This window comes from Embiotoca jacksoni, unplaced genomic scaffold (genome assembly GCF_022577435.1).
Source record: "Embiotoca jacksoni isolate LCO1_2020_lvr unplaced genomic scaffold, fEmbJac1.0.p SCAF_7, whole genome shotgun sequence".
Lineage (NCBI taxonomy): Eukaryota > Metazoa > Chordata > Actinopteri > Embiotocidae > Embiotoca > Embiotoca jacksoni.
Window position 1 is genome coordinate 11,458,172 of NW_027185425.1, and position 12,610 is coordinate 11,470,781.

Here is a 12,610-nt window from a genome sequence, read left to right on the forward strand (position 1 = left end):
AGCCTTCCTAGTTTGTTTTGAGTCTCATCTCTTCTGTCTCTTGGTCGGGCAGTAGTCTGGAGCTATTGCAGTGGAAATTTGTGACGGCAAAAAAGTCTGGCATTGTAATTTTTTAAATAATGTGAACATGCATGATATTCCAGTTTGTTTGTCCCTCGTGCCTCTTTTAGTAGTTTTGCTCCATCAATGTAATTAGAATATTTCCCCCTTTTCTTTCACTACACAGTCATTTTAAAAGGGGACAAAGTTAAACCCTCTAAGAACTTTCGGTATCAGTCACTTTCAGTTCACATGGACACACTAATTTGTTAAACTCAATAAATCAAATTTACGTTTTCTATGCACAAAGTGTTGAACGATGCTTTTGTCTGTGTGTGTCAGGATCAAGGTGAATGACCAGATCGTGGAGGTGGATGGGACCAGTCTGGTGGGCGTCACCCAAAGCTTTGCTGCCTCCGTCCTCAGGAACACATCAGGAGTGGTCCGGTAAGACAACCAAATCCAAAAATGCTGTTTGATTAAAAATTAATAGCCAGATGTTTAGTCTTACAAACTAATGTTTTCTTAAAGCACATATAAAAATGTCTCCACTTTGATGAGATAACATGAATGTGGACTTTCTGGAAACATGATAGAGTGATTTATGTCAAAAGAGTGAGATGTAAATACAAATAAAAAGATCATAGTTGATGATGAATATTGTCAAGTAAAATTGTGGGACTCTACTGCCAAATGAAATGCCTAAAAAATAAGGTTTAAAAAATACATGCTAAATTAAACTTTTGATTTTGTTATGTGTAAACAGATAAGATTTGTATTATTTTTATCCAATTATGACCATCTGTGGTCTACAGTAAGATTATAGGAACTAAAGTGTGTCAAGCAGCTGTCAAGAACCAGACTCCCATCGTACTGTTAAACAAACCGCAGCCTCTAAAATGTCTTCTAAATTCATTCACAGTCGGTGACATCTGAACAGTGTGATTCTGAATGCAGTTCGTCCTGCTGTCAGGGTGCAAAAGTTGTAAAACAACCGCTTGAGCAGCCGTACTCAGTGAGAAAATGTGACAACAGTCTTGTGTGTTTGACAGACGAGCAGTTTTTGGCAAGGGGTCTGCTTGGAGCAGGGAGGAGCAGACAGTGCACACATATACTCACACACACACACACACACACACACACACACACACACACACACACACACACACACACACACACACACACACACACACACACACACACACACACACACACAGAGCATGGCGGCTTTGATTGGGAAAGCCAGAGCTGTCCTTGGCAACTACGTCAGCCTGCCATCTCAGCTTTCAATTGATTCTTGCTCTTGTCTTTCCTTTATCTTGGTATGGTTTAGTGTCGTATCTTCTCTCTGGTTTGTCACCAACGTGTGTTGTTTTCCACCTTCTACTCTCTGTCACTACTTCCTCTCCGATCATCTTGGGAGGAGTGCGTCATCTTGTTTTTACTCTTTGACATTGCTTGTGAAGCTTCCTTTCTCGCGCTTCAGTTTGCCCTAATTCTTCTCCATCTGACCACCCATAGAAACAGTACGCACGGTGAGACACCCGTTATGTTGAATAATCCAAAGGCCTAAGTGTGGACTCCTCCCTCTGTCATATTGATGGTTGTGTGAAAAGTAAAGTGCCCGGATAAAAGCTGGTGGCTGAACAAAGACATGTCCAATAGAACATACTGCAGGCTGGACAGCTGCTGTTTGTTGAACTAATATTGACAATGGAAGTTTTCCACACAGGATGTGACTGTACTCGTATAGGCGAGAGAGCCTTAAAAATGTTCCATCATCATCTGTCTGTCTATGTAGCAAGTATAAATAGATTAATATAAGAAAACCATATAGTTAAAAATCTACAGCGAAAATAAATTACTCATACGATTTGAGACATTTTGAATCCAGTATATGAAAATGACAACCTGGCATTATCATAGTAAGTTGTGATGATAATTTTCGCTCCTCACTGTCACTTTTCCAGAACAATTTTCACTCTTCCTGCACTGCTCTCCTCACTTTCACTCTTTCAATCTTCCTCCATCATGTCTCACTCACTCCACCCCCTCCTTGTCCTCTTCCTCCTCAGTAAATCCTTCCCTCACTCTGTCTGATCACCAGAGGTTTTATGGCCAACTGTCCCAGATTTGCCATTTTAGCTATATTTAACCCTGACTTCCAGCAGCAAATCATCCAGGTTTTAGGCAGAAAGCTCCCACCTTCCCTCTGAGCATAAAAAAAACTGTGTTTTAAAGGACCTGCCACATACAGTCGAAGTTAACACAGGAAAAATATGTATCTTTTATATATATATATGACATTGAATACACAGCAGGGGCTGACACAGTAGTGCAGAAGACTGTTGCTAATTTTATATCTTATGTCAGCTAGTATGATGCAGTGCAACTTTACTGGCTATAAATGTAGTCACTTGTATTAAAATATAAAAAGTTTGAGGTCACTGCTGTTAATTTTTCGGGCCACAAATAAGCATTAATTTGAATTATGTATGTACCTTCATCCGCCGATTTTCCTAATGCTAATAATTATTGTCTTTGTCTGAAACAGTTTATCTGTCTGTGCCAGAGAGCTCCATTGTAGTCCAGTGGACTATTTAAAATGCATCACTGAGCAACACTGTTGCTCTGGTTGGCATGTTTCTTTGATGAATAAGGCTGCTGTAGTTTATTTTGAGCCAGTTGAAAACACCAAATGTGTATTAGTTGCAGCTGAAAATTCTCCCTGCTTGAGTAATGCTTGCCAAAAAAAAAACAACAACTATATTTTATATTACTTTAAAACTATGTAGTGTTTATGATCATTTTTAAACATTTATATCTTATTTAGGAACAATTTCCCTTTGGGCAGAAGGCCACAGAAAGTATTCATAAATGGACTAACACATTGGTGCCGCTTGTCTTTGTGGAAAATTAGGAAAATGTAAAATAGTAGCGTCTTTATCTTTTAAGTAAGTTTATCATGATGGCTCAAATGTTCACGAATGGCCTTAAATATGATAGATGTCTCCACCATGGTTGACCAGTCATATCTGTTATGTGTGAACCTGTGCTGACATCCTCAATCATCAGTCAACCCAGTGCAACCTAATGCAGAAGACACGTGTCCTGTAGCGCTTCTCCCAGCATCCCTTTCTGTATCGTTGCTTCTTCTTCACTAATGGCTCCAAAATTAAAATGTGGTCCCTTCAACTTACTGCACTATTATGTGTATCAGAGCCATGTCCGTGTTAATTTGGGGTAAATGGGATTGATCAGTACTGAATGTTTCTGGAGTTGAGCTGATGGAGCTCCCTGTGTGGCAGATCCAGAACAGTGGGAGGTAGGGAGGAACCAAGACAGACTCCCCATGCGTGAGGAAGCTGTTTCCAGGTCAGCTGCTCCTCAGACCTCCCTGCTGTCCAAAGGCTTGTTCTAGTAAAGTACTTATTCAGGGCATCTCCATCTCTCTTCTTTTTTTACTTTCTCTCTGTGTCCAGCTCTTTAGTTGTTCCATCACATGTAGATCAAATATGGCTCTCTGCTGGAGCGTTAGGCCTTTTCTACATCGCCTTTAGAAATATATGAAAGAGCTCTGGGGAAATGAATTCACTTGATTAGGCCCTATCTGGAATCCACTCTCGCTCTCCTTTTCTGTCTTCCTCTCTCACTCTAACACACTCACTTACACACTTACAGTAGATTGTACTTTACTCACATACACACAGTCAAAGGAACCCTGCTGGGCTGGAGAAGTCATCGAAATTATTTTACAATACTGGCTGTTTTTAAAAAAAATATTTACAAGGAGAACAAACTGGAGATGATGCTTTCATCTTTTGAGTAGCAGTGCCATTATTTTCTGTAAAGTTAGGCAGAAGCCTGGAGAGAGGGAAACATCTTTCTGTCCTGCTTTTTCCACTATTTTAGTTTATAATGTGTAAACTATGTGCGCTTGTATTCAGGGTGACTATTATGTTTCTTTCTCCTTGTCATACGGACAAATTCAAATGTAGAAACACAAACAATTTTCAGGGGAGCAGGTTATATCTTAGACAAACTAAATCTTTGAAGAACTGATTTTTATCTTTTGCTCTTTGCCATCATCTCTCTCTCTCTGTCTACATTTGATTGGGATGTTTTTTGTACTTAGGTCCCATGTGTAACTATAATAGTTAGTAGTCAGTAGCTTGTAGGCACCCTCTATGGTTTCCTTCATTTACCCCCTGCCTAATAACAGGCCGGCTGGCCGAGCTGACTGTCTTCTCACATTATTATGCGTGTCCTGTCTCCCGGCCCTGCCCTGATACGTCAGCAAATATCGCTGTCATTGCTATGTGGCTGTAGGCCTCTGTTGCTCTCACTCAGTGACTGCTGAGGCAGTTTCTCTGCATGAATGTACATCAGCACGAGAAAAAGACACGAGGAATCCGAACAGAAATTTAGTATGTGCTTATATATTCCTTAAAAAGAACACAATATGTTCTCAATGAAAAATCTGTGAAAAAAACGTTTCATGTATTTAAAAATGTTGTCTGCCTCCTAAATAGGGCATAGTAAAATTAATTGTTACCATAAACAAATAAGACATAGACAAGTGCTTGCCCCCTAAAAACATTTTTTTTAATTAATAGTAGCATTACCCTTTCACTTCTTGTCACAACCTTGGCTGTGGAAACCAATAAAGCCAAACCGATAACACTTGCAAAATTCAGTCTTGATGCTTGCAGAAATGATTTTAACAACTGTACTTTCAACATACTTGTTTATTTATTAAATCAAGGTGCTGTAACAGTTATGCAATCACAGGCTTGTTTACTCTGTATATTGGTTGTCAGGACTGTCAGTCAACAGTGCGTGCCGTTGCAGGTTCATGATCGGCCGAGAGCGTCCGGGTCAGCAGAGCGAGGTGGCCACGCTCATCCAGCAGACTCTGGAGCAAGAGAGGAGACAGAGAGAACTACTAGAGCAGCAGTACGCCCACTACGACGCAGATGATGATGAGGTAATGACCACACACAACCCTGACCGCCGGCAAGGATGCTGTAGTCTTGAAAGTCCAATAAAGGATTGTGAACATAATATTGCATGAGATTATGTAAATCACTGTGTGGATCTTAAAATATTTCCAATGTGCAACGAGGGTAAGAGCATTATCTAGAGCTCATTATATCTGCATTTATTTGAAGTTCATCTACTTTTACACTTCTTATACATGACACTGTGGTGGAAAAATGAGGCTTCTACTTGTCACGTAATGTAAATCAGTTCCTTTCTCATGACAGTCGACTGGAAGCTTTTGCTTATTAACGCCATGAAACTGAGTGACAGTCGGCTTTGATGCTAGCACACAAAACACTCTTCTTCATAGCCACAAATACTCTGAGGATGCCATGAGAGCCTCAGTCCTAGAAAGCATCATTCAGCGTTTCCTTCTCTGATTCTGCTGCTTACTCACTGCGTGTTTAACCCACCAGACATTGAGCTCATGGCCCTGCAACTCATGCTAACCATGTATGTGTGTGTACATGTAGACACACTCTCAGTGTGTATACACATGAAATGATAGAGTGTAGTAAATCATTACAAAGTGTATCCTCACTTACAGGAGCTGCATTCATGTGTAGATGATTTACATGCAGACACACCCAGGCAGCTCTCCTTGCACTGTTTTCATCGGTGCCGTTTTAAGACTTTAATTTAATGATGGAAAATAGATTGAGAGTCTGCACGTTAAAGAAACTGCTCTGTTGGCTGATCCCAGCACTTTCATAATCTCATGTAACACTGTCAGCTCTCATTAAATCTCCTATAGTGAGTCAAGGCTCTAATTCAGCTGCTAGAAACAGCCCTTCTTTTGTTTTCTTTCTTTTTCGCTGTTTGTTATTATTTCAGATCTAGGTTACAAATGAAAATGAAAATATACTTAGCGGTACATAATGAGATTTATTATGTGAATGAACAGCCTTTCCCAAAAGTCCCCACAAGGAAATATAAACATACATAAGAATGCTTGATTTTGTTCAAACTGTTAATCCATACACAGATTACAATCAGTTGTAAAAACACACCACCACACAGCCACTGTGGAGCACCGAAGCGTCCATAAAGACCTACATAACCGCTGATAGGTTAAACAGTTAGGAAACTATTACAAAGATGTGTGGGAGAGTAAAAAGAGCTCATCAATATTAATACATCTATAAATATTAGAAGGAGTCTTCATTGGGTGGGTGGGAGGTATTTCTCACTCTGTGGGCTGCACAGCTTGATGTGACAGATAGCTCTTTGTTGGTGCTGGGCATCGGATCCCAAGAGGAAGAGGTGCTCCATCAGTTAACAATAGACGTCACACAGACATGTCAGCCTTTTAGATTGTATGTAATCTAACACACATGCATGCCCATCTGTCACTAATTAAATGAGAACGTACACAAGAGAAAATGAGGAAGCCATAGTGTATGCTATTCAATATGAAAGTCCTATATTCAACCTTAACTACTTCACTGCTTTAAAATAATGTAAGAGTTCACATAAATGAGTTATTTTACTGTTCTGACTATTCATTTATATGCACTGATGATTTTACTCACTTATAAGTAAATCAACAGAACCTTAATAGGAAGCATCAGTAATTTACCAATAAAAATTAGCAGGATGCTAGCAGTACATTTAACTGTGCTAAAACATAAGATATGATGAGGGCGATGTTGTTCACAATATTTAGTCGTAGATTAAAGTATTGGAAAAATTTAAATTTTGATCTAATAATGTCACTGTACGTTAAGTTAAGGCACCATGGGAAAATCTTACAATTAGACTGATGGGAAAGATTTCTGTGTTTATAATAACGTGAGCATTCATGTCATCAGTTAAGTGTAGTTGTGTAAGAGCTAAAACCAAGGAGAGCTAAAAGGGGTCAACTTATCACTACGTCCATTAAATTCATTTAATTCCCTTGTGAAACAGATTTAGGCTGATGTGGAACACCCAATTTTTTGCTTACTATCTTCTGTAATGTTTAGTGTGAGGTTAGGTTTGAGAAAAATGTGTTACTCTGTTATTAAAAGATGTTTAAAGGGTCAGAAAATGACAACATTAAAATGAAAAAAGGAACAATTTATGGGTTTTCATAATTTTAACAAACATCATTTTTTGTTCTTCAATTAATAGATTTTTTGATCTAATTAATAACCTTGAAATACAACTTTAAGAAAACAAATAAACAATATTGTCAATACTGTCAGGGCTTACAAACATACACACACACACAAAATTAAAGCTTGTCACAGTTGCTTCTCCAGTCAAAGGAAGAATTGCAGCACTTTCTTCTCGCACTTTAACTCATATTAGACATTCATAGTGCAGATCATCACACGCTGAGCACCCACTAAACAACAACAGGATTTTTCCTGAAACCGTCTCCTCCTCTCCCAATTCTTCATGCATGAGGAAGGAGGTCGTTATCATATGTAAATCGATGTCTGACTTCCCCTCCATGTGTTTAACGGTTAACTCCACCCTCAGTAAATGGGACCTTAATGTAGGATAATGGTGCCATGGCAACAAGCAAGTCTGTAATAGAAATGGAACAGCCATGCATGCAAACAAATCAGGCCTGAGCACAGTTATCTGGGTGGGAGATAGATGGAGGGAAAAGTGCAAGGAGAGAGATGGATATAGGCCAAGATAATGGGAGTAGAGATGAGACCAGAGACACAGAAGTGTGTGTTTGAGAGATCCAGAAAAAAAGACAAGCTACTATGGAAATATACATTTATTTTACTACTATAGATATACCAAAGAAAACAGAGGACACAGAAAGAGACAATATAAAGAGAAATAAACAGACATGTGCTAAATGTCAGATACAACGTTTATTTTTATTTATCATCTATGAATAGTTATATGAGGATAGGTGAGATGGAGAGAAATTTCAAAGGGATTGTTGCATGATGGCAAAAGGGAGCTAAAGATGTAGCTCCACTGGAAATGTTAGGATCTGTTGGTCTTCAGCCAAGGACTGAATCAACCTATCTATTTGGGTCCGCTGCCAACAGCCATTATGCAGTATTTTTGAAAATTAAAAAAAATAAAAAGTGGCTTGAATACATGCTGCATAATGGCCCACATAGATGTCAAGCCACCAAATGTTTTTCATTTCAGTGCTGTTAAAAGGCTAAAGCTTTACTAATGATTTGTTTCTGGTGACTTTCATTAGTCAGAGATTTTTTTTATAAATCCTGGAACATCTTGAATTATCCCCATCAGAAGTTCAGACCTCACTAGTTTTGACCTGTAACCTCCTTTGCACTCAAGGCGAGATGATGACTAATGTTTCAAAATTATCAAATGTGGCATTCAAGATTTTGTCAGCGTAAGTTATTTTTGTCTTATTTTTATAGGAATGATAATTCCAGCTCGCCAGGCAGTCATACCGATTTATTTTAGACAAAATTTTGGCCAACAGAGTGGGTTACCTAAATGTTATGTAACTGGCATCATTAAAATAGCATTAGTTATGTAAAATAGAAAGTGAAGAGAGGATGGTTTTAGGAAAATATATAAGTTTCAGGAAATGCCTCACGTGAAACGTGCAGCAGGGCAGGAGAGCGACACAATGCATTCTGACCGTTTGGCTGTAAGGAGCGATGGGAGAGACCCAGATGAATGAACTCTGGACAGCTGGATGGCTGACTGGTTATCTGGTCTGTCTGTTCGAACTATTCTGCAGTCCATCGACTCCTCATTAAAGAATAAATGCTGTAGCTCTACTAGACATAAAGCAGATCCTGGTTGTCAATATAGGAGTGGCTAATTGCCCCTTCGTTAAGCCCTGCCACCTTATTTATTGTTGTTATGTTGGAAGCTTTCCATTTTCACAGATATGCATTTCATGGTAATGAGACTGTGGCTGATTTACCACTTTTTAATTCCTACTGTTGGTCCATGATTTCAGACAGAGGTAAACAACAGCAGGCACCTAGTGTCGAGCTGGAACTGTACATTTTGTTCTTTGCAAATGGTATCTGTCATTCAGAGATTTCATTGCCTTTAGCTAAGTAACTGGTGATAGCTATTTAGACTGACATTGGCTTCTTGAGTTGGTTGACGAGAGACTGAACTAGATACCGGACTCAAAGATGTCCCCGTTTGAATGAAAACTGGTCACATATGTTAAGTTTTATTCCACATTTACAGCACACTGCACTTTTACATTAGTGTTTAGGACACTGGCTCCGCCCACACTTTCCTGCTCGGCCTATAGATATCATGAAAATAAAATTACTTTCTTAGGCTATGGAAATATCTTACAATATATGAAACTTCTGCAACGTATACATGTATACAGAAAGAGGGAAAAAAATGATTTGGGGTTGGAGGTGTCCTGTCAACAGTTTTACAGATGTTTGTTATATAAAGGCTCTTTATAATATCGTTCTTTCAAGTATTTTATGTTTCCATACATGTGTCAATGTTAACCATGTTTGATCTAAAAGAAAACAAAAAAACAACAACAACGAAGAATCTCATGTCCAGTTGACTGAAATAGGAAATACAATACTTCATTTTGATTGCAGTAGTGAAGGGAAATTAAATATCACTCACATCTGTACGTATATGAACGTATAGAAAAGTCAACTACATGACCAACTTTACATTTCCTCTTAAAGCAGACAGGAGAGTACGCCACGGACGACGAGGAGACAGGAACAACGGTGGCAGGCGAGGAGAAGAGCATCGAGGTGTTTGACCTGCCAGAATCAGAGGACGTTTTGTCCCCATCAGAGTTAGATGCCACTAAACTCTACCAGAAGTTCAGAGAGGTAAACTCAAATTATTTTTCATCCATATTTCAGTCCTTCCTAAATATCCCAGAGTGAAGATTACACAACACATGGGAGCTTTTGTATCTGTCAATGCTTTGAAGAATACATTTCAAATATACCCAAATACACACTACAATAATTTAGCCACATAAAAAAAAAGTAATTAAGTTTCACAACAAAAGATTCAAATACAATAGAGTCTAGCAGCTCTGCTTCACTTGGCAGAGTTGTATTCTTTTATCAAGATCTAAGATCCGCTTACCCTCGCTAATTCCTAATCTGGATGATTAGAGGTGTGAATACAAAAGCAATGTAATTCCTGTACTCATTACACCTAATTACCCCAGAAAAGGAGAAAGAAGTTTAAACCTGCTTTTGAAGCAGTTTATATCCTGATAATGGTAACTCTTCACACAGTCAGTTTCCCAGAATAGAAACCCATTTTGTTGAACCTTCGGTGCCATCGCTAGCAATGAGCTCATCTTTGACATTATAGCAATAAAATGGAACATGAATTTACTGACAGTTAACTCATTTATGTTTCTTAATCTGCTGTGAAGCTGGTAATATTGATTGAACGCCCCGGCACTGTTACACTGTGGCACCATCAGCCTTTCTGTAGAGTTTCACAATAGCTGTGTGACACATTTTAACAAATGGCCTCAGCAGCACCGCTGGCACCGCAGTGGATATTGAGTGAAAATATGATATATCCCTGGTCTCACTGAGTATACATTTATTCCATTTTCTCTGTGTCTTGACCCCTCTGTCCCATTGTGTAACTCCTACCTTTTCTGTTTAAAGGGCACTCTTTTTGCTGTCATTTAGAAGCCTGCCTGGCTGGCTGGGAAATAAAAAAATTAAATGACAGGAGAAAATGGGTACTTTGAAACAGCAGTCATTATTAGTGCAATTGTTTACACATATGAGGTACGAATTGATTTAAATGCTCCAAAAAGCTTAGTCTGACCAAAGAATGTTTAGAAAAAGGGACACCTTTTTTCTGAAAACCGAAGCCAAGATGTGCCTTACAGTGCAATACCACTGAGGACCACTAGAGGCCTCTGGCTCCAATAGACTCCCATTCAAAAAGCATCAACTTCTCTCATGAAATAATCATTTTTACCCACAAGTCATGATGATGTTATTTGCGAAATTCACTCCTTCTGATCAGTGTTCTAGTGGTCCTTCTGAAAATAATTAATCAGATATTTGGCCTCAAGGAGAGGTATGTCTGGGGGCGTGTCTGTTTGATTGACATGCATGGTGTGCTGTCAGGTTTTCGATATTGGCTGGCAGATGTAGTGACCTCAGGTGCTCAGATCTGCTCCTCATTCTGCCACAGCTCGCCCAAATATGGTCGCTTATGGCCTCACAAAATTAAAATGGAGCCAGAATTTTAAACTCAAGGCTTCAAGCGGCAGTTCTCAAACCAGTTGATAACACCACAGTGGATTGCCACTTGAGCAGTCATTATCCTGACATGCGCTGATTTTTTTGTATTTTCTTTTCATCTCTTCACGCTAGGCTCTTGCCTGCTGTATGGCTGAGCTTTGTTCACACTGATTCCAAAAATGCTGAAAGGCATGCAGGAGCAGAGGGAATGTCGCACTAAAAAACTTTGGAAGATACACTCTTCATTTGTCTTACTCAGCGTGCTGAAGACACATATTAACACCTGATAAATTTTTTAATTTTTGCACAGACAGAGAACTGTGAATTTTGTCACTTATTTCTATCAATGTGCAGGTACATAAGTGAGGGATGTCTTACCTGCCAGTACAGAACAGGAGGAATGAATACAAGTAAAACCAGTTTCAATGCATGTAGGGGGCACCTGACAATTGTTTTTGAGACAGACATAATGAAAAATGAAAAATATCAGGTATCTAAATATAACAGGAAGTACGATAATGTTATTATGGGTATATTTCAAACTTTGCCAAAGCTCCCAGTGTCACACTTTTCCTTTTCACTTGGACCTCTCATTTGCTCCCATTTCAGCATCTCCTCTTTCAATTTCAGTTCTTTCTCCCCAACTCTTCTTCTATTTTTTATTTCTGCTCTGTCATTATTTAGTGTCCCCTCTGAATTACTGCTCATTTCAACTTTGATCTATAATGTTGCACTTTTATATTTTACTCATCAGTTTTTGACACTGCATTGGAGGAGTAAAATACATTTCTTTTATTGTTTGAAAAATGTATAATTTTTTTTAAATTTAATGCTGAGTTAAATTACTTTTTAAGACTAGTTAGATATTTATGTTCCTCTGGGCTTTCCTTGCCTCTCCTCTGAGAGTGTGTGTCAGTGTTGGAGCCGGGATGCTGTCAAGAGGAGGACAGGGTCGGCTGCCTCCGTCCGTCACACTGTATCGACAGCAGAGAGAGCCTGCGCAGCCATGCATTTGATTATCTGACCGCCCTCTCTTTTCTCTCCTGTCTTCTCTTTTTTTCTCCGCCTCTGCTCCCAACAGCTCCAGATCAAACACACAGTGACCGAGGCCGAGATCCAGAAGCTCAAAAACAAGGTAAGAGATTAAAACTGTCAGCGACTGATGCTGGTTGTGAGTACAAATTGGAGAGTTCAGACAATTTGTAAATGTGTGTAGGACTAGTGTCAGGACAGCAGGGGAGCAGCGGTTCAAGCCTCCTTGTAGATGTTTTATATGGAGTGATAGGAAAGAAATTTTCTTTCAACAATTAATGAAGGAAATAGGTGTTTTTTTTTCTTCTGCAAAAAAGGCTTTAAATACAAAA

General features: G+C 39.0%; 1 protein-coding gene across 2 annotated transcripts in view; it reads left to right on the forward strand.

Moving 5' to 3' along the window:
• The window catches only part of ppp1r9a (protein phosphatase 1, regulatory subunit 9A), a 47,202-nt gene that overhangs the window by 21,385 nt on the left and 13,207 nt on the right, over positions 1-12,610 (forward strand). For both annotated transcript variants that reach the window (XM_069175678.1, XM_069175679.1), the window contains exons 5-8: positions 382-486; positions 4,891-5,026; positions 9,696-9,848; positions 12,328-12,381. In XM_069175678.1, the coding sequence (XP_069031779.1) occupies positions 382-486; positions 4,891-5,026; positions 9,696-9,848; positions 12,328-12,381 (448 nt within the window). The remainder of the gene's footprint in view (positions 1-381; positions 487-4,890; positions 5,027-9,695; positions 9,849-12,327; positions 12,382-12,610) is intronic.